The 23,547-nt window shown below is 40.3% G+C and overlaps 1 protein-coding gene across 1 annotated transcript in view; it reads right to left on the bottom strand.

Moving 5' to 3' along the window:
* Positions 1 to 23,547, bottom strand: part of MYO3B (myosin IIIB) — a 313,633-nt gene that overhangs the window by 128,651 nt on the left and 161,435 nt on the right. The window contains exons 18-20 of the mRNA XM_032479659.1: positions 20,146 to 20,225; positions 13,352 to 13,429; positions 11,050 to 11,255 (exon numbers count right to left, since the gene is read on the bottom strand). Coding sequence (XP_032335550.1) covers positions 11,050 to 11,255; positions 13,352 to 13,429; positions 20,146 to 20,225 — 364 coding nt within the window. The remainder of the gene's footprint in view (positions 1 to 11,049; positions 11,256 to 13,351; positions 13,430 to 20,145; positions 20,226 to 23,547) is intronic.

Genomic DNA, 23,547 nt, shown 5'->3' with positions numbered 1-23,547 from the left:
TAGATACATAAATTCTGTCCATTCTGGTGATTTTAATTTACTTCCTTTCCACTGTGGAAAAACCAGTTTTGTCTCTATTTGCAATTCATCTCATTCCTTTATTTCATCGCAGATCTTGGGTTACTGTTACCACATTTGGATCAGTCGGAAGTCTCCCACAGAAGCAGGAGCACCTGGAAACTCGTGCACATACCTCCCTACTGAATCAGACACTCTGGGGGTGGGGTTCAGCAATCTGTGTTTTACCAGGACAGCCTCATGTGTGAGAAAGCTGAAAGACCACCGACTTCAAGAAACAGAATCCCATGAAAGTGAAGTGACTTGCGTATAGTGACATAGTCTATTAAGGAAAGAAGCTGGCTCTTCTGTCTCTCTGTCATCTTTTCTCTTATTAGGCTCAAATGACTTTCTGGAGCACATCATTCTCCTTTGGGAAGGGCAAGTGTTCAAAATCTATCCTAAAGAAATTCTCACGCATATTTAATATTTAGGATTGTTTATTGAGCCTTGCTGGCAAACAACTGGACACACTGTCAATATCCACCAGGAGAGGAACGGCTAAATAAATATCACAGATTTCAGTGAGGGAGTTAAAAGGAATCTGTCAGAGCTACAGAACAAGAAGGATTTATCTCCAATACATATTGTTAAACAGTAAAGCAAGCTGCCAAGTGGTATAAATTGTGTGATCAAGTTAAGCTAAAAATTTAGGGCTTTTTCCCTTTTTCAATCTCTCTCTCTCCCTGTGTTTGTGTGTGTGCATATATTCGGAAAGGATAAAACTACCCAAAAAGATAATAGTGGCTACTCTAGAAAGGGGCCAGGATTGAGACAGGATGCTGGGAAATGGAATGAGGGCTATACAGATTTTACATAGATTTAAAAATTTTAGAGGAAAAGGTATTCATACATTATTTTTGCAATTAAAAATTAATTTCAAACATTATGTAAAAATTATTACAGTTTAATTACAGTGGGCCCAAATCCTGGTCAAAGTATCATGTATCACTAGTTTGATTAATCTCTCTTGCATCTAAGTAGGAACATCCTCAATCATATGGCAAAGAGCATCAATCCTTTTCCTGTTCCTTGAGGGACACTAAATCTATATCAGTGACCACCCAGATTGTCTACTCAGACACCCCAAATATAGGACAATTATCTGAACAATTCAATCCATGTAAATAATTTTCTCTTATGTAGATAATGGAGGGAACTGAGCTATTTTGGCTTGGATAATTTGATAATTACCTCCAATTGCCCATTTCCTTTTAGTGTGTATAAAAATCCAGATTTAGTTTATTAAGTTCTCTCTCATATTTACCATAAGCCCCTTTATTTTAATTTTTTCCTTTTGTGTTTGGCCTTCAGTTAAGACAGAACAGCTGGTTACCATCTGCTACCAAAAAAAAAAGTCATTATGTCCATTATATCCTTAGGAAGACTCTTCAAATTTGGACCTTGGGATAAAAAGTCACATTGATCTGTGCTATTAGATTGTGGAAGACCTGAGATTATAAATTCTTTCGAATTCAGTATTACTCACTATAGCATTTGGCATACACAACAGGTGCTTAATAAATGTTTCTGGTGCTATTGCTGCCTCATCATAAGCTCTAAATGAGAGGCTTTCTAAAGAAAAAAAACAAAATTAGATATTGAGGCTGAGTTTATTCACAAATTAATTTGTAACAGAAAGTTAAGCTTTAAACTGATTGTTCTATTTTACAGTCAGTAAAATTACTAACGTATTTTTTTTCTGACTGAATACTACAGATTGATTTTGTAATGACTTTTTGGATGTGTTCAACTGTGTCATTTATGTATTTTGAGGGGACAGGCTTTGAAATCAGATCAACTCTCACTTCATATCCTGATGCGACCACACACTATCTATGTGGCTTTAACCAGTTCCCTCATTTGTAAAACTGGCATATTTTCTTGTATCTGTGGTCTATTACCAGTGTTAAGTGAGACAACACATGTAAAGCACTAGCATGAAGCCTGCCATAAGCAGGTGGTCAATAAACGCTCCTCTCTCCTTTCTTCCCTTCCTTTCTTTGACAAAAATTTATTTTTCTCTTTCCCAACCCAAATGGTCTAAGAAAAAGTAGCTAACAGTCTCTCCTCTGAGTCCTCCCTAAGCCATGGTGCTCAGGGGTGGGCAGATAGGGACTGTAAAGTGAATGGAACATGCTAGAAGAGGAATGGCTAAGCGGTCAACTGCAGGTCAGCGGATGGACTGGGCAGTGGTTTCCTAGAGCACCATCTTGAGAGGAGTTCCAAAGCCACATCTGGGCTCTGAAGGAAATGTGCCTTGACTGAGGCACCAGGTCTGCAGCTGGGGCTGGAGAGAGAAGTGGTGGGCATTTGCCAGGAGGTTTCCTCGCATCCTCCCTCTCCTCTTCCACCTTGTCTCCTTTGTGTTCATTCTTTTCTTTGTTCTTTCTTTTTTCTGCTGCTTCATTGCTATTACCCCACATAAACTAGTCCCACTGAAATTTGTTTTAAGGAATCTCCAAGTAGGGACAGAGAATTTTAATTCAACCACTGATCTTCATAGAGTAAGTGGGGCAGCCAATCCAAAAGTCCAGAGTAGCCATCTTCTCAACTGCATTGATACTGTCCAACACCTTCATAGCATCTTTCTTTTTGTTTTTCTCCATTATTTCTTCACATACTGTTACCATAGCACGGCCACTCTTCCCTGTGTTCCTGTTTCTACATGGATTTGTCCCTATAACTGAATTAGCTCATGAGGCTGCCCACAGAGCAGACATTAAGGAAATCAGGAAAGATAGCCTGGGCTTATTACTCAGTATCATTGCGACTCAGTATCTTTGGAGAGCAGTGGGACTGATACTACCTCTTGTATCCACTTTTTGAATCACCAATGCAGACTTTAGGCTAAATTTGCAACTACAGAAATGATTTTTCCTAATACTTGAATAGATAAAAAGACAACTGTCAAGATATTTGAATAGATAAAAGACAGGTGTCAGCTGGGTGACTGTGGGCTCCCTGAGAAAGGGAGGACCTGTAAAGAATGAGTTATGAGATTTTGAATCGTCTACAGGCAAACTGAGAGGGATCCTTGGGCCAGGTATGGCCAATTTAAACCCATATTGCCCCCTAAGAATGAAGACAAGGGGTCACAGAAAGTCTCTTCAGTCTATAAGTAACCTGGAGAGTTACTGATACACCACCTCCTGAAGGTGGAGCCTGAGGGAAGCTACTTCATCTTTCTGGTCTCAGCTTGCTCATCTGTGAAATGGGAAAATTGAACCAGGCCATTTCTTAGAGTCTTTCAACGATATTGTCAAAGGTACTTTTAGAATGTTTTTTGTTTATTCACTAACCAAGGTTTTAACAATGGTTAAGAGAGAAAGGAAGTCATTCAAGGTCTCACCTACATAAAAAGCATCAACACACACAGTTGGGGAGGGGTGAGCAACTTAGTCTCTCAAACAAAAAAGAATGGGAATGACAGTGTACAGGGACAGCAGTTGTTAGAGATCCCTCTCGGAGAAAGCTACCACTCAACTGCTGCCTTGAGAAGGTAAATGCAGACTATTTGCATAAGCATGCAATGTATTTTACTCACAATGTTGAAGCTGTCCATTATCTTCCCTAAGTATTATTTCTTAACATGTCCCTCACTACTGTGTAAATCAATTTGCAGGGAATTAAGGATTCTGTTCACTTAGCTGCAGATATACTAGCTTATCTGAACGGCACATTAAGATCTATTTTATGTTAGGCTCTCACCTGTGTGAGAAAAGGTGGAAGAAAAAAAAAATCCAGGAATGTCCTGCAAGAAACAAGGCATGGCATAGCCATCCTAGCTCCTGGAGGATTTATGTTTTCTTATTCACTGCTGACTACTCAGAGAAGAAAGTAGCAGTTTTATTCTCTGAAAATTGAAATTAAGGTTTCAGTCTTTTCTTGAGATGGCTGGATCCTTCTGTGATGCTGATTATTCTCTCAGCTCCTGTCCTATGAGCCAGTACTAACCCTGGGTCTCTGTAAGGGGATGTCAGGGACCGTGTTCTCATAGGTGAAGTTTTCACAGTGATAACTGATGATATTCAGTTCACTTCACAAGAGCTAAAAGAATTTGTTGCAGGCTTAAAACTGCAAACACACCTCTCCATGGGAATAGGATTAAAGGGTCCTCAATTTTCTTGCCTGCTTCTACTCAGGCACTTTTTAATTCTTAAACTATAATCCCGAGAAAGAAGCTGGGTAGCAAAGAGTAGAAATGAGTGGGTTCTGAGGAAATGGAAGTATCTATTCAAGTCTATTCAGCCCCTTAGTCATTCAGTCACTCCTTTATTCAACTAATAAACTTTAGATTACTTTTCTATAATAAGCATAATTAGTGCCTCTCCCATTTCCATCCCCACTTCTTCCTGGCTAACTGAACACCAGTTTTTCTTTGGGTGACAATGAGCCCAGCCCCAGTCCTGTTCCTCACTTTGAAGCCCCTCTTTGTAGTTAGGAATGGTTATATGACTCAGTGTAGGCCAATGAGAGGTATGTGAAATGGTTTCTGGAAAGATGTTTTCTTTCCTAATAAAAGCAGGGCAAATGTAGCTGCCCCTTTCCTTTCTTTGTACCTTAAATGCAGACATAATGCCTGGGGAGGCAGCAGCCACCTTGTGACCATGAGACTATAAGCTAACCCATATACTAAAGACTGTAAAAAGGAATGAGAGGAGGTCAGAAGGTATTCAGGTCCCTGATGACATCACTGAACAGCTAAACTAGCTTATCTCTCAATTCCTTTTTGTGAGAATGGCAATGGTTCTCAATTTGGGTAATTTTGCCCCCAGGGGACATTTAGCAATATCTGGAGATAATTTTTATTGTCACGACTTGAAGAGGGGGGCTATTGGTATGTAATACGTAGAAGCCAGGGATGCTGTACACATCTTAGAAGGCACAGGGATAGACTTACACAACAAAGAATTATCTGGTCCAAAATGTCAGCAGTGCTGAGATAGAGAAACTCTGGCTTAAGGCACTAAAAATATTTATTTGTTTGTTATTCATACTCAAATGGATTCCTGACTAATAAAGTCCCTCATCTGGGAAACACTAAACACATCATGGGCCAGACACCATACCATACAAGAGACTAGGGATACAAAATAAGTACCAAGTCAAGGGTCATAATCCAAATATGAAAGACTTGACAACAAAGGTCACTCTAAAAATGTCTAGATGTCTAGAGTTGCTCCAGACTGGCTACTGGCAAAAATATCTAGATCTCAAAGGATTGCTCTAGAACCCAAGAAAGTCATCTGGTCAACTCTGAAGATATCCTCAGTAAGGAGTTTTGTGGGTATTGTCCCTTAGAGTAGAAATAGAAACTTTTGTCACGGAAATACTAAATCATGGCAAGAATTTTACAATACAAAAGGGAAGAAGCAGCCTTCTTGAGAAAAGTAATTACTAAAGACTATACTTAAAGTACAAATAGAGGCCAGGAGAAAGACTCTGACAAAGGAATGTGACATCCAACACAGTCCTACGTGGGACAAGAACACCATGACCCATACTGATGAAGATCAGAAAAAAATGCAAGAGGATGAATTCAAACTGAGCCAGAAGAGATTGTGAGTTTTTTCTAATCCCCAGGTGAAGAAGAGCTAAAAACTGTTTTCAGAAACCCACTGTATAGTACATCTGTGGTTCAAAGAACAACCCCTCCCCCCACCCCCCAAAAAAGCCAACCATGCTTAGGTTAACTTAATAAACTGTATATAGTTCTTATTCCAAAGCTAATATTGTTATTGTTAATGAAACTTTTATTATTCTTAGAAAATTTTAAAGACTTCCTCTAGGTAAATAGCTACCGGATTGGGGTGGACCTTTCTGCACTGTTACAGTTGATTCCAGGTAAGAAATGGTCAAACGAGGGGTAATGACGGCCTATTGCTACAGCCTATCCACCCTCCTCCTCTCCTTTCTTTAACAGAGCCCCTCAGACCATGGTTCAAATGGTACTTGACCAAAGACCCTGCCAGTCATTCTTCTGGGCACAGTTACTGGGTTAAGCATGGGCACGTGACCCAAGCCAAGAGACAGCTCCTCCTATGGGGACTCTCAGGAACTCGTTTGCTGCTGCTGTTACTAAGCCTTTAGGATGTTGCTAAGCCTTTAGGATGCTTCCTAAGGAGCTTCTTTGTCAACATGTGGGGAAGAATTCCTAGGTGACAAGAAACTCAAAAGAGGGAAAAGCAAAGCTGCTGAAAGGAAGACAATGGCTTGGTGCCCTGGATCCAGACATATCTTTGGACTTCCTAGTTATGTAAGCCAATAAATTACCCACTTTGAAATTTTGCTTCAATTCGTAAGTTTCAGTCACTTGTTATTGAAAGATTCCTGACTAGTACACCAAATAAGCAGCCTGCTTTTATATAGGCTATGGCCATAATAAGGCATATGTTGTGCTGTGTTCGGGAACTCTGACCGATTCCTTCTTTCTGGAGTGTCAGCCGAGAGGTGGGCAGACAAGAGAAAAGAGGCTGGAAAGGCAGGGAGAAGCCAGAGCAGAGAACCTCCCTCGTCCTATGAAGTTGGTGTCTTTCGGGGGAAAAAACATCAATGTTTTGTAGACAGAAAGAAAGCAAATGTGTTTAAATGTCACCTTTTTAATGTATTAAACTCTAATAATAGCATTTTCAAGCTGGGTTGGAGGCTTTTTATTAACTTTTATTGTTTCTTTATCTTTTCTAGATTAAGAGCTACTTATCACTTACCTGAAATTTTAAGGCTCTAACAATCTAGTTTCTACTTTACAATGCAGATTAAACTTAACCTCAACAAAGCCAGCTCCATATGCCTGTCATGCACTTCAAAACCACAAGGACCAAAGAATCAGTCAGGAGATGGTTAAAGAAGACAGTGATGAAGGAGAAGGAATACAAGTTTGATTCAATCAGTAAATATTTACTAAACATATTTTGTATCAGGCATTGTGCTGGACAGTACAGACAGGAAATTGGCTGAAAAATATCCCTGCCTCCGAGGTGGTTAATGTTAAAGTAAAAGACAGGCAGCTAGTTTCCACCTCAGTACAGAAAGTGCTGCCAAAGAAGCTCATCAGAAGGACTTCTAACTCAGCCTGGGAGAGTCAAGGAGGGTGTTCCAGAGAAGACAATGCCTGTTCAAAGTCCTAAGGAATAAGCAGGGTTAACCTGGTTAAGTCAGCCAACTGAGAACTTGGAGAAGGGGGATTCAGGCAACATAGCATAAGCATAACATGAGCAAAAGCACGGAAGCATGGAATGACTTGGGTGTTTATAGAACTTTAAGTAGTTCATTTTTTGGCTGGCATGTAAGCCAAGAGGTGGAAAGACAAGAGAGAAGAGACTGGAAAGGTGGGCAGGGTCCGTATCAGGGAGACTCCCCTGTATCAGGCAGAGAGGCTGGTGCTCACTAAGTGGAGGTCTGGATGGTCATTTCAACTAGGGATTTTAATTAAGGAAGAAACATGATTAGATAGGAACTTTCGGTAAATTGTATTCTGGTGGCTCTTTTGAGAACAGAATAGTCCATTTAGGAAGTTATGTCAAAAGGGTGAACAAAAGAGGTTTAAAAGGCTTGGAATAGACACAGATCAATGGAATAGAATTAAGAATACAGACATAACTTATGGCTGATTTATGGTCAAACTGATTTTTAACAAGGATGCCAAGACAATTCAATAGGGGAAAGAATAGTCTTTTCAGCAAATGGTGCTGGGAAAGTTGGAGATCTATGTACAAAAGAATTAAGTTGGACCCCTATCTCACACCATCCATAAAAATTATTCCAAAATATGAGAGTTAAAACTATAAAACTCTTAGAAGAAAACATAGGAATAAAGCTTCATAATCTCAGAATAAGCAATAGTTTCTTAGATACGACACCAAAAGCATAACCAACAAAAGAAAACACAGGAAAATTGGGCTTCATCAAAATTAAAAACTTTCATACTTGAAAAGGTACCATCAAGAAATTTAAAAGACAACCCACAAAATGGGAGATCACAAACACATATGCAAATCATATATCTGATAAGGAGCTAGTATCCAGAATACATAAAAAATCAAGAATTTAATGAGTAAAATCAAAATTTCTTCAAAGGAGATGAAAGAAATGATCAATAAGCACATAAAAAGATGCTCAGATTAGACAGCGGTGATGGTTGCACAACTCTGTGAATATACTAAAACCACAGAATTGTGCACTTTAAAAGGGTGATTTTTATCATATATGAATTATATCTCAATTAAGCTGTTGCCATTATTACTGCTGTTGCTTCTACTGCTACTACTATTACTGTTACTACTACTATGAAAGGCCTTGGGAGAAGGGATAGGGAGATTCCCAGTGGGACCTCGTTGAGAAACTTCAGCAGGTAAAGTCAGCAGGACTTTTGATGGACTGTTCCAAGAAAGTGGGGAGAAGATAAAGGTGACACCTAGATTTCTGGAAGAGAGAAAGTAGAGGAATAGAAGGGAGAATGAGATGGAGATACCAGAGGAACATGGCTTTCATGCCATAATGAGAAGAAATGGAAGTTCCTGATGAAAGAGAAGAGGCAACAGTTTCACTTTGTTCAACAGACACCGATTTAACAACTGTTATGAATTGGGTCCTGGGAGATGCAGTTCTCTCCTGTGAGCTCAGCTGGGAGGAATGGGCCTTTCTGGAAGACTCAAGAGACTAAGGCCCAAGAATCTGCATACAATCCCTGAAAATCTTTAGGATGTGCACTCTGTGTATTCCTATCTTCATATCATGTAGATGGTGAAACATCTTTTATAGAAATGTTAGGTTACTTGCCAAATACTGTGTCCAAAAGGAGACTAGAACTCCGATCTCCTCGTTAAATTATACTATTTACTATAATAGTTCAATAAACAAACCATACGACTTTGAACTAAGTCAAGTGTGCTGTCTGACCCTTTAGACATTTGCCAGAACACATCCCAGTACATGCAGTCATATGTGTTTGCCCCAATATAGACCTTCTGTTGGACTGTATTTCAGAGCCCATTGATTATGAAGCCAATGAGTGTTCACAGTCATTTTCTGTGATGTCTTAACAGAATGATTTCCAGGAGGTTTCAGCTGTCAGGTGGCCTCTCTCATGCCTACCTGAGAATAGATGAATGCTACCAACCCACATGGCCCCACTGATGAGAGGGTGTCATAAATAACCCTTTCCTTGAAGACTCCATGAATGGAAAAAAGGGAAGAAATGACACTTCCAAGTCATTTTGCCAGAAAATTCAAGGATGATGGGGCAAGGAAGTATTCTAGGTTTGGCCAAGTCTGTAGACTGATGACTTGAGGAAGTCTTTCCCCATTTGGAACCCGACAACATAATCCTCAAAACACTGCCTTTCAGGTGTGCACATCAGGATTTCAGTCCTGAATGCCAGAAAATACAAAAAGGTAAAGAGTAACATTAAACAAGTCTTTATCTTTTATTTACCTCCACCCGATAAGCCCTGCCTTTGATTGTTTTGTCTGCATATTTCCTGCTAAGAGTTTACAAAACAGCACTCCTGAACGGGAAGATAAGAGGCGCACCTATTTGTTGAATAACATCAAGAGGGAAAACTGCTAACTCATCCATTTTGTTGTTAAGTTGCTCAAAAGGATCAAAATACCAATTAACTTGCTGGCTCGGAAATCTTTGATACCCTCAGATTTACTGACATTTTGAAACTCCTGTTCATACTTGCCTAATGGCTTTCTGATTACGAACAAAGAAGTGCCAATCTGTTTAGCATTTGACCTGTTTTCTTAAATATTTTTATGTATTCAATACTTAGTGGCTAAAAATACTTGACTGGTCACATTCATGAGCTAAAATAATCTTTTTTTTTTGTTTGCTCCACCACCAAATTTAAGAGGAAAAAAGAGGCTCAAAGATACTTTGTTTGAAAAAGCCATTTTGTTCTTATTTTTAATTTAAGAGCTCTCATTGCAAGAACTTTTTTTGCCCCTTCTTCTTCATGGAATTTAGTGTCATTTGGAAGACCCATGAAGCAAACATATTAGGATCCATTTTTCCCTGAGAAAAAAATTAGAAAAAATGACCTTGGGTGTATGCTTCAGAATGGTGGTAAAAAGCAGCTTAACATGGCTGATGGGGTACAGCAGATTTTAGCCTGAATTTTAGGTTTCCTCTCTGGATAGCCTCAGACAGGAGTGCCTCTCAGAGATGGTTTGTTGTTGTTGTTATTGCTGCTCTTTATTTCGTCACAGAAAGTTTCATGAAAACTCCATTTATAACCATATGCACAAGCTTTGCATTTGCAAGGCATACCTATGGCAGTTGTTCAGAAAAGAGCAGCATTTCACTCTTAGGTAAAGGCAGTTTCTGGGTCTTAAAAGCTCTACAGCAATTTATTTCAGTAAACATTTACTGAATGCAGTAGACTGAGGAGATTCAAGTGTGGCTGCTGAAGTCAGACTTCCTGGGTTAAAATTTTGGCTCTACCATTTACTACCATGGGACCTTGGTCAAATCACTTAATTTCCTTCTGTGCTTCAATTTCCTCATCTGTAAAATGGGGATAATAATAAAGCCCAGCTTACAAGGACCAGAGGAGATTATATATTTGGGATATTTTAGGTGCTCTGTAGATGTTAGCTGTATCATATTGTGCCAGACCCTGGGAGAGGAGTGGGTGCCTGGGTGCATTTACATTTGCCAGAATCTTGATGCATTTATGGAAGGATGCTTTCATCATAGCAATCAAATAGCTGCAGATTTTGAAACCTAAGGACATATACACTTAAATATCTATGGACATTTTAATTTTTCAAATGTGATCAGAAGGGAGCTCCACCCACCCCCCAGATCACTGTACTTTAGTTGGAGCACAATAAAAACACAACATTTAAACAAGTAAATGGTAGTTGGTAATGAGCCAATTATGAGTTTGGAGGCAAACGGGCAGGAGGAGCAATCCCAGGGGACAGAATGGCCTTGGCAGAGCTACATTTAATATAATGTACTTCCCAAGATACCAGCCTGACCTTTTCACAAACTCTTCAAAGAGAATGCGGTGGGAATACCCCTGCTGGCGGATGCTGACCGTCTCCAGGATCCCTGTGGAGCGGAGCTGGGCTAGCACTCTGTCTCTGGAGAACTTCAGGGCCTCTCGGTCATCATTGGGTTTGATGCAGCGTACAAAATGGGGCTGCCCGACCACCATTTTGGAGAGCAGATCCATCAGAGAATACTACGAGGGGAGAAAACACACAACGAGGTTACCACAAACATAATGGATAATTATGAAAACAGGCCTGCTGGGCCTCCAGCACAGTTTGCTGGCTTGTAAACAAATCATGGAACTTTTTGAGGCCCAACAAGAACCTAGCAAAAGGAAATAATAATATAAGTTCTGAGAAGTACTTACAGCTGCCTGTGGACCCAAAAGCATTCTTTAAACATCAACCTAGGGCCAACAATATTCCCATTTGGCAGAAACTCAGCTGTCTAAGAAATCGCTTAGGTTTTCTCATAACTCCATCACCAGCACTAGGTTGTCTCTTATATTCCAAAGTGATGCTCCAGACTGTATCCATAATTTAAAATGTCCAGCTTTTAGGGAAGGGGTCAGTCGCCTCTTCAACCTAAGAACACCAGAAAGTCTAAGAAAATCTTACCGATACCACTGGCAACAAGGCAGAGGAAAAAAGAAAAATAGAGGGCAAAGAAAACTGGAAGGAAAAAAGGAGACGATAATGAAGATGAACTAACATACAGAGGGCAGTTGGCATGGGGCTCTTGCAGAGAGAACACACAGAAGAGCTGAGGGGTGGGTGCTGGCTGCTCCTCGTGGGCATCCCCTGTGGGAGGCTTCTCTTTTGGACATGCCTTCAGGGTCAATTACAAGGAACACACAAAATCAGTCCATTGTTCAGTAATCCTACCTCCTGCTGATTCAAAATGGTGTTACCTAACTTGGCAATGTGCCTTTTTTCTCAGATTTAGCATCTGGGGACCAGTATTTTGAGGACACCCAACTGGTTGTCATGGATATATTTCAGAAAATAGTAAGCTACAGGCTTCTTCTACTGAAAAAAGGACTCTCAGATCTTGAAGATGACCTCACAGAGTCAATCAGAGCCTTCAAATCCCATCACACACACACACACACACACACACACACACACACACACACACACACACACTAGGAGGATATAGCCAAGCCCCTAATGGGACAGGAGCAGGGTAGGTCTCAAGATGAGAAATAAGTGGTGATAGAGATTTCCAACTATGAGGGTGATGATGCATGGGCTGAAAACCCAGCTGCTGCAGAAGCTGTAGCAGGGATGGCTGCATGGATGGACTGCTGGACCCAAAGGCCACGGGGCCTCTGCAATCCACATCCTTGAGGCCAGTTCTAGTCTGCCTCTAAAGCACAGTTGCTTAGGTCAGACTTCTTGGCTTTAGATCTTTCTTAAACCTGCTAGCTTTTGGTGGAGCCTTCTGTCCATGGTGCTGGGTCTCAGATCCTGCCCTTCAGCCTGCCTGGTAACTCCAGCTCATGACCCACTTGACTGACCATCCATGCCAAGCCCCTTCCGTGGCAATCCCACCTTATAAACTTATTTTGTTGTCCCTGAGTTCCATCTTAGGCCTAACAGCATCTCCATCATGAAGCAGCCTGGACCTCAGTTTCCAGGGGTAAATGATCTCTAAGGGGCTCCCAACCCCAATGTTTCATAATTCGAAGATAAACAAACCTGTACAAATTAGTACAAGTAACTGTGTCTTAACTTTCCTTTCTAATGTGCATGTGACAGAGCCTTTCCAGAGATAATGTTTTTACTCGAAGGAGTCATTTACTGGACGAAATATCAGCAATTAGGGTAGCAGAGATGGGAAATAATTGGGCTCAGGCAAACAGTCTTGCAATGGGTCAAATGGATCTAGGGAAATGAAGTCAAAGCTAAGACATATTCTTTCATGAACCTGATAAGCCACCTTCTGGAATTTTATTAACTACTTTACTTCTCAGTAAATATGCTGAAAAGTGGCTGACTCCAGTACATTTAAGGCCAAGAAGCAGCTCAAATGCTAATAGAATCAGCACATTCAATGCACAGAACTATGCACCAGCGGCAGAGAGCCCTCTGCAGACACTGGAGATTTTATCTGGTCTTTCTGAGATCAAGATCACTGTATTTTCTCTCCCACACCCCCACCTTTCTTAACAAGGTCCTGGGCTTTGCTCTTGTTTCAGGGACTCTATGGTATCTGGGTCTCTTGTGGAAAAGGTTGGCAAGTCCTTTCTGAAAATAGGCAGAAGAGATTGAGAAGATTCCATACCCGGAAGTAGGAAGCCACGGTCTGCCCCTTCATGTTGGTGGTTTCCTCTGGATGTCGTATCACTTCCAAAGTGTCTACCTGAAGCACAGACAGAGGGAAGGGATTTGAGGATATAGACAATTCATTTTCTGACATCTCCCGCAATCTGAAAAGTTATTTGGCCAAATATTTGAGGAGCCTTGATGTTCAGGACACAATAGTACACAGCATGGGGGGAAGTTTTAAAGACATCTAAGAGAAAAATAGAATTTGCACTGCTCTACTCACTTGAAAATGACCACACTCTAGGAAGAACCATATGGTCTCAGTACAAGCCCCCATTAGTGTTATGTGTGTATTTATCCATGTTCTAACGGGTCCCTGTTAAGTTCTCCAATAATGTCACGTGAGATCAAACTACTTCTTAAAAGAAAACAGGGAACAACCCATGAGGCTGGGTAATTACAAAGACACAGGCCCAAAGCCCAGGCTGAACTGCAGGGAATTAGGTGAGCTCCTTGGCTTTCCTGCCATCAGACTCTCCTCTTCCCACAGTTCCAACGTGCTCACTGCATAGCAGAGCCTGGGATCCACCTGTGCCCAATCATCTACCCCAAAGACCTGGGCTGGCTGGAAGGAATTTATGAATGAAAATAATTGTAGCAAACAACTGCAAGCACCCTGAATTCTGTCATTTTACGTCAATAATGAAATCCCCTCTCCTGCACACACAGACCTATTTGGTTTGCTGGGTGCGTGTGTGGCGTTTCAGCACCAGCCTCCGCCGTGGCAGCTTCCCATCTGCTCTGAACAGGTGGCAAGGGTAGGAAGCAGGGACATCTGAACGGGAAGATGCTGCTGTCAGCACGTGTGTTCTGCTCAGTGAACTGCTGTCCAGGCAGCCACCTCCCCATGGGGTGAGGATGTATGCAGCCTTGTGCAACAAAAGTGAAAAGTGGGTGCTAGAAGGGATGGGGGCTTGGGGAGGTGAGTGAGTCATGAGGCTTACCCTGAGAGGTATTAAGAAGACTGTGTGCAAAATGGAAGAAAATGCTTCAATTGGCGTGGATAAAGAAAACAGGTTTGCTTAAGAAGGGGAATAAATGTGGAGCCAAGTTTTCAAAAACTAGAAAAGCAACCTAAATAGCAAGCAAGAATCTGAGGATATCTCTGAGTGAAGTGATGTCAGGGGAGCAGCACAGCGTTCTGTCTCTAGGCTGCAGATTGGATGCATTCCCAAAGCCATCATTTCATTTGAATGCAGCTGAAGCAAGAGTACAACTGCCTGTAGGATTGACTTTGGATTTTTTTTAATGAGGAAGAAGGAAATAAAAGCTCTGTGTTGCACAGAAAAGAGAAAAACACAACACACCTGCCCACCCCCTGCAGAGGTCCTATGCTGCATAGAAAGTTTCTTCCCCCATCAGAGCCCCACTTGGAGGACAGAGTTCAGAGCTGGTGAGGTTCAGGGAAAGTTAATTAGGACTGAAAGAAAGATCTTGGCTAGGGTCTGCCTTTGACCAAATTAAAATTCTGAGTTTTTAAAAACATTTTTTCTCCTATTTTCTCCCCCTCCCCTCCACCTTATCTACACACACACACACACACACACACACACACCTTTTGAGAATTTCCCCACTACTTTTTATTCAGAGATCTTCCCTGAAGAACTACATCTTGCTTTGAACCCTGCATTTCCTCCTTCATTTGCCTCCCTTTTTATTCAAATCAGCCAGCAAGTGCCAGCTTCTCAGGCTCTAATGCCCTGTAACAGGGCAGCTGAAATGCTCATCTGTATTTCTCTTATTAGTAGAATTTACCTGTTACCCATCCTCAGAATGACGGTGGACACTTGGCATTTGAGAATTTAACAGTTTAGTGATCAGAAAAATCCTTGATGTGTATTAATTCTGCCAAGACATAATTTTAAAAGTACATGTATTGTTTTCAAGATCAGTACCCGTTCCCTGCAGCAAATTGGAAAAAATAAAGAATAAAGCATCGATTTGCAATCCAAAAGCTACAAGGCTGGTGGGCTCCTTGGTCTAGCTACCTTACAGGACTTTAAATCCTGTCCTTGTGTTCACATACAGAATAACTCTTGGGAAGTAAGCAAAATCCTGTTCTCTGTTATATACAACTTAGAAATGTTAATGCATGTCTATAGTTCATCATCTAATTATTTGATACTATATTTTAAAGAATAAACAATATGCTATTGGGATATCTTCTAATTTAGGAATTTGGAAAGGTCTTGGGTTGGTCAAGGGTCACTAGGTTCTCCTGCACATGGGACAGATCTAAAAGAGGGAATTTTGGACAAAGGATATAACAGAAGGCACCTTCTCTTGGTGCCTCCCTTCAAATTAGGAGACCTCTGTCTGCACTGGGCCTGTCATGAACGCTGAAGAACTCCAAAAAATCAAAATCTAAAGAGACGAGAAGGTTGTTGTCTGACCTAAGAGCTGTCTTTCTGAGCTAATTTAGTTAGTGGTAGCCTCATTTAATTTGAAAAAAAAAAATCTCTTAGAAATAATCCAGAAAGTAGATTCTATTAAGGTCATCATCTAGCAAATAGTTCTTTCCAAAGGTGGGGATTTCACAATAAAAAGACCAGTCCTCTCCATAATACCCTATAAGTTTTTAGCCCAGATAGGAAGAAAAGAGATAGGCAGAAAAGCCTCCTGGGCTCAAGGGATAAGGACTGCAGAACACAGAGTGTGGAACTGTAAACACTGGGTTCAAATTCTGACTCCGCCGCTTACTAGCTCTGTGGACTTGGACTTGTTATTTAACTTCTCAAAGTCTCTGTTTTCCTCATTAGTAAAAGTCGTTAGTAAAAATCACTGCCTTGCACACAAGCAAGAAGCGGTCACTCAGTTCCCCTTCCATCATTACCATGCTTGGTATCATTACGGTTTAGTAATCAGTATTAAGGATGCAGGGTTTTGCTCCATGGAAGAAGGTACATCTTAGGTCCCATCCAACACAGCAAGGAAATCTTTTTTATTTATTGGGAGAGAAAATACTTCCAATGAAACCAATTTCAAAATGATCAGTAGAACCCATATTCTGGATAAAACCACTGTCTGTCTAACCCAGTATACCTTTCTTCTACAACCCAATTTATACAACAATATAAGCCAACTGGAGCTAAGAAAGCTTGCTTTTTGCCCACATGCCAAATGTCCTGCCTGATTCCTTGTGAGAGGTGCTGGTTGGCCTTCCAAGTAGTCATGAGTAAGCTTTACAAATTGTAGTACAGACCCTAAGCCCACAGAAAACGAGCAAGTTTCCATATACACATGGACTCCACACACGGAATTTCAGATGGCTATCAAAACATGAGAAATAACACATTTATTGCTTCCAATGTGAAATCACTATACTAAACACTTTGCCTACATTATGTCACTGAATTCTCAAAATGACCCTATAAGGTAAGCACTAGTATCACTCCTATTCTAAATATAAGGAAGTTAAGGCTCAGAGATTTTAGGTAAATTTCCTAAAGTCTTGCAACTAGTAACTGGCCATGCCTAGATCTGAACCCAGTTCTGTCTGACTCCAAAATCTACTTCTTAAACATTAGACACTGCCTTTCTACGTGGCTTGTTGTGACTTATAAAATTAGTCTGAAAGCATGGCATTATTAAAAAGATTTGTCTCATCTGTCAACTAAATTTACTCTAGGATAAAGACACAGACTCCAATGTCTCATAAACCATCTAGATTACAGCAATAAACAAAAAAATGAAAGTTTTTTTTTCTGGTCTTGGTAAGTACCCACTATTTGCATTCTAGAGCCTCAGAAGTGTTTATATTCATCTTCTTCACAAGACTTTTGTAAAGAATTTTTATTACTAGCAAGTGATCTGTCCGTCTCTTAAGGAAAAAGTCCCTACAGCAACCCTCCCCTCCAAGCCTCCACAGCCCTGAACGGGGAAGCAAGGCTGGCACTGACGCCGGCCAGTGTAGGGGTGCTGCCTGAGGTGGAGGGGATTTCCTGCAAGGCCACTTCTGCTGTTTTATCTTGGATAAGGCAGAGAGGAACTGACAGAGGTTTTTTATTGCTGTTGTTGCCTTAACTAGAACTTTCAACTCATCTTCTTTCCCAGCGAAAATAAATCTCTAGTCATTTTCACCTCACCTCTATATGTATTTATTACAATGATGTAAATATACATGACCCACTCGAGGGCACACTTCTTACACAGGCAGTGCAGGGAGGGAGATAACAGTGTGCTGATACTGAGTGTGGAAGGCAGGGGAACAGGTCCTGGCACAGTCCAGTAGTCAAAAACATCAAGCCAAGGAAAGGAAGGGAATATGGTTTGACAGAGAATATTATACAGGAGTCTTTCATCTTTTTTTTTGCATCATGATCCCTTTTAGAATCTGGTGGAAGCCAGTGACTCCAAAAACCATATATACAATTGATCCTCATTATTTGTGGATTCTATGTTTGTGAACTGCCTTCTTGCTGAAATGTATTTGTAACTTCCAAAATCAATCAATACTCAGTGCTCTCAGGGTCATTTGCAGACATGCAGAGCGGTGAAAACTTTGAGACACCTGATGTGTATGTTTCCAGCTGAGGTTGAAAAAGGTGACCCTCTGCCTTCCAGTTTCAGCTCTCATGCTGTAAACAAGTGTCTTTTTCGGTCTATTTAAGTGCCATGATTTTGCATTTTTGTGCTTTTGGTCGGTGATTTTACTATTTAAAATAGCCCCTAACCTTAGTGCTGAAGTGCTGTCTAGTGTTCCTAGGTGCCAGAAGGCTGTGGTGTGCCTCTTGGAAGACATATATGTGTTAGATAAGCTTCGTCCAGGAATGAGTTATAGTGCTGTTGGCCTTGAGTTTAATGACACAAACACTGTACTTGAAATACTGTGGTATGTAGAGAAATACTGCATATAATTAATTATTTGTAAGAAGTTTCTACAGTTGACCCTTGAGCAACACAGGTTCGAATGCATGGATCCACTTACGTGCAGATGTTTCTCAATGGTAAATAGTACTACTACATGCTCCATGGTTGGTTGAATCCACACGCGCAGAACTGTGGCTACAGAGAGTCCACTGTAGAGTTACATGTGGATTTTCGACTGTACAGAGAATGGGTTCCCCTAACCCCTGTGTTGGTCAACTGTATTAAATAAGGTGTCTCCAAGTAGAAACACACATAAAACAAGATTGTGTATTAATCAGTTGACAAAAGTGTTGTGACCAGAGACTTGCAGGAACTAACCCCTAGAAACAATGCTTCAATATTTGCTTATTCAGTGTTCACAACGACTTTATAGAACGTAACTTTCTTGAATAATGCAAATCAACTGCACTTAACACAAACAAAATTTTACATGTAATATCAAGAGGCTCTCAGAACCACTGAAACTCCTATGTAAATCTCTTCTAGGGGTCCATATAACTCATGTTAAATAGTCCTAATGTCTTGCCACAGACTCACAAGGTTGAAAAGTAGAGTATTCCGCTGGATTGTAATAACAATGTGGGTGTAAAAATCATTGTTAACAAAGATGCTCTGAATCCCTATGATGTGTAGGTCCCTCATCCTCAGAGCGAGTACGTAGAGACATGTATGTCTTTATCCATTTGGGGGTAATATTCAACAGTATTACATGTGGCTGTACTGCTTATTTTTTACTAAACAAATTATTTAATATTCAATGTAGACAAAAAGCTAAGGACACTCAGAGATGTGACCTGTTTATTACTCCATCACCTTCAAGATCACTGTTTCTCGGTGTCAGTATAGACAATGAACATTAAGCAGCCAGTCCTTGAGATTCTTGGTAAACACTAGCAGGAAGGATGGAACAGTTAAAACATTTTACAGTGGGGTATCTACTAACACTTCCACCACCCCCTTTGCACGGACAAGTGCACCACTCATTTTTCAGAGAGCAATGTGGAACAATAGGAAAGGGTTTGGTTTCTTTCCTCCTGCTGACTCCATTTGTTACCTCCCCTGCAGGTTGGTGATAGCTTCAAGGAAAAGTACTTTATCTCTTCCAAGATGGACTTTATTTTCAAGTGTCATTGTTCTGCATCTTAAGTGATCTTTCTGAGAATCAGGTCTGAGAAGGGGCCCAGAATATGCCATAGAGCATAAGGATTATTTTGAACTAAAGACATGTAAGAATCAACAGTTGCAAGAAGCAGCTTTTTCTGAACTCCCCTTAACTGCCTAAAAGCAGAGCCTCCCAAAAGAATTCAACTGTCCTAAATCCTCTCCCTGGGAGTTTTGCGACCAGGGAAGACTGACTCCTATCACCAGAGATAAAATGTCAGCACTGGGATAAGAAATTGCCTAAACAGACATTGTCATAAAACTACTGTACCTTCTATTTATTCTCCTAAAGGACCATTTATTTTCCCCAAAAGTCATTTGTTGTCTCAGAAATGTCCCTCTGCCTCTCTTCATCTCCTATTAAGCCTCAAAATCTAACTGCCCCTTTGAGTCACTTTTTTGGGTGAATTCCTTTATGTATATAATTAAAATACATTTTTTTCTCCTGCTTATCTGTCAGTTTGAGTTTAATTCACTGTTCCCCAAACACAGAACTTAAAAATAGAGGAAAAAGTTTTTACCCCTGACACAGGATTGCAAAGGATTCATGACGTTGTTTCAGATTTCCTAACCCTTGATTCCTAAATGCCTTCAATCTCTTTTCCAGATTGCCCAGGTAGTGGGTCAGATAAAGGAAACTAATGTTGCCCACCTAGGATAATCCCTAGGCCAGGAGCATCCTGTGGTCCACAGTATTTGGGGCAAAAACCTATTACTCACCTTTGGTCTCCCGGCACTGAAATGCGGAGGCAAAGATCTTGAGGCTGCTGTTATTCTGGCTCTTGTCTGGGCCAAGTTACCTGAGCAAAAAAACACAAAGAAGTTAAGACAAAGGAAAATTTAAAGCATAGCATCATGAGTAATTTTTCCCTTTGTGTCCTTGTATTTTTCAGAATGTTTTAAATGATCTGCTCCAAACTGGAAAAATTTGGAAAAATCTGAATTTTGAAACTTCAATGATATAAATTATAAGTCAAATATAATAATTATAAGTTATAAACAATTCATAAGAAAAATTGAATTTATATTAGCTTAATAAGCAGATAAGAAAGAACAGGAAGTCTCTAATTCACTTAACAAACTAGGAATAGAAGGAAATTACTACAACATAAAACGCCATATATGAAAAGCCCACAGTTCATGTACTAAACAGTGAAAAATTGAAAGTTTTTTCTCTAAGAGTAGGAAAAAGGCAAGAATGTCCATTCTCACCACTTCCATTCGACATAGTACTGGCAGTCCTAGCTAGAGAAATTAGGCAAGAAATAGAAATAAAAGTCGTCCAAATCATAAAGGAAGAATAAAATTATTTCTCTGTTCATAGATGACATTCTCTTATAGGTAGAAAACCCTAAAGATCACACACGCACACACGCACACATACTGTTAGAACTAACATAAGGATTCAATCAAGTTGTAGAATATAAAATCAACATATAAAAAATCAGCTGCATTTCTATATATTAACAATGAAAATCTGAAAAGGATGTTAAGAAAACCATCCCATTTACAATAGCATCAAAAATAATAAAATATTTAGGAGTAAACTTAACCAAGAAGGCAAAAACTTGCACACTGAAAACTATAAAACATTCTTGAAAGAAATGTAAGAAGACACAAATAAATGGAAAGCTATTTCACTACAGGGTACGAAAAAAGTCTTTTTTCCTCTACCTATCTTAGGTTTATTGGCTGAGGCCCTACAAGTCAGACTGTCAGAAGACAGAGTAACAAGAGAAAAACAATCAGAAGTTTATTAACACATGCATTACGCATATACACAGAAGTACTCAGCGATAAGTAACTCGCTGAGGGGTTAGAAAAGGGGTGGTTAGAACTTGGGCTTATGTAGCACCTTAACAAAAGAACAATAAATTTGTAAAGAAATGACAAGACAAAGGAAAAGAACTTTGAGTTTCTAGGGGCAGAAAATTGTGGGAAGGTAAATGGGGAAGCTAATAGACAATATATGGGGAATTTGAATAGACATTTCTCCAAAGATGACATGCAAATGGCCAACAGATAAATGCAAAGGTGCTCAGCATCACTAGTGGTCAGGGAAATGCAAATCAAAGCCACAATGAGGTATCATCTCACACTTGTTAGGGTGGCCATTATAAATCAAGTGGAGCAAAATACGCCTCTCTGGCATATTGATTATTTTAAACTGGTTGTTTTTAAGAAATAGCAGACACAGGTAATGCCCTGAAAACAGTAGAAATTACCTTTTTGTAAGGAACATGTACACTTATAAAGGCAATCTCCATATGTAAAGGTGTCGCCCTCGTGATACTAGGAAGAGAAGGATGACTCTAAATCTCTAGAAGCTCTTATCAATGGAGAAGGCACCAACTTAAATCTGTGAAACACCTTGCCCTCGATTACTGTGCTATTCCTAGTCATCACCCATAACAAGCCTCCTCATTCCCCAGCATCTTTTCTCTTTAGCTGGAGATAATATTTAAGGTGGTGCTTGGACCATTTTGGGGAGTTAGTCACGTTTTCCTGTGTATCTCCCATGTATACAGGAAGTAAACAGGTAAACATGTTATTAAACTTCTGTTTGTTCTTCTCCTGTTACTCTGTCTTTTTATTTCCAGGGTGTCTCAGTCAACCACCTAGCAGGGTAGAGGGAAAATTATTTTTCCTCCTTCACATAAACAACAACAACAACAAATAACAAGTGTTGGTGAGGATATGGAGAAATTGCAACCCTTATACACTATTGGCGGGAATGTAAAATGGTACAGCTGCTATGGAAAACAGTATGGAGGTTACTCAAAAAATTAAAAATAGAACTTCCACATGACCCAGTAATCCCACTTCTGAATATTTATCCAAAAGAACTAAAAACAGATATTTGCATTCCCGTGCTCATTGCAGCATTATTTGCAATAGCCAATCAGTGGAACTAACTAAATAGTCATCACAGAGTGAATGGATGAAGAAAATGTGGCATGTACATACAATGGAATATTTATTCAGCCTTAAAAAGAAGGAAATCATGCCATTTGGGACATCATGCATGAATCAGGAAGACATTATGATAAGTGAAATGAGGCAGGCACAGAAGGACAAATACTGTTTGGTTCTTCTTATATGAGGTTTCAAAAGCAGTCAAACTCATAAAAGCAAGGAGAAGTTAGTTGCTGGAGGATGGTGGGGGGTAGGGAAATGGGAAGCTGTTGTTCAATGGGTCTAAAGTTTCAATCATATAAGATGAAAAAGTTTTAGAGATCTGCTGTACAAAAGTGTGCATATAGCAAACAATATTGTATGGTGCACATAAAATTTTGTTAGGAGGGTAGATTTCATGTTATGTGTTTTACCAAAAAAATCTCCAAATTAAGGTACTACTAGTCACTGAAAGAGACAAACATGGAAGAAAAAATAGATTCTGGGAATTTTCCTGAAAGAGAAGGTGGGCAATATTGCCAAGATTTAAGATATATAGACACCAATGATCTGTTGGTTCAGGTCCCTCCCATATGGGGTGGGGGTGGGAGTTGGGGGAGGGAGGAACATGGCCACTTGCAGTGAACCGGCTGATGGAGGGAGGGAGGGAGAGGGGGGGAGAGAGAGAGAGAGAGAGAGAGAGAGAGAGAGTGAGTGAGTGAGTTAGGTGTGGGGAGCAGCCTCTGAGTCCTAAGGGCTGACCTCGAACAAGTTAATGAGTATCTCAGAGCTTCAGTTTCTCTCTCCATAACATGAAGACTGTACTACCTAATTCTCAGAGCTGTTATGGGCATTCAGTGAAATAACTCATGAAAAGCACTGTCAGCACAGGGCTGGTACAAGGTAAGTGCTCACTTCATATTACTAGCATTGATGATGATGATGACGATGATGATGATTTGCTGTGAAGAGTTCACAAAGGTCTCAGAGAGAACAGGGAATCTCACTAATTTGCTACTGTGAGCCCCAGTTTGTCAAAAAACAAATAACAGATGAGAAAAATGACAAGGCAACCCCACTTTGAATCTCTATGTCTTGGCCACTCTGATGCCTACCACTTTTGCCTTTGAAGGGTCTGAGTGGCCTCCTCAGACTCTCTCCTCCCCTCCTCACCACCTACCCTTCATCTCCTCTCTTATCCCTAGCCTCTCAGACGAAGAGATCTGT

This window comes from Camelus ferus, chromosome 5, assembly GCF_009834535.1.
Source record: "Camelus ferus isolate YT-003-E chromosome 5, BCGSAC_Cfer_1.0, whole genome shotgun sequence".
Classification (NCBI taxonomy): Eukaryota; Metazoa; Chordata; class Mammalia; order Artiodactyla; family Camelidae; genus Camelus; species Camelus ferus.
The sequence above is the reverse complement of the archived record's forward strand: the minus strand, read 5'-3'. Positions and strand labels throughout refer to the sequence as shown.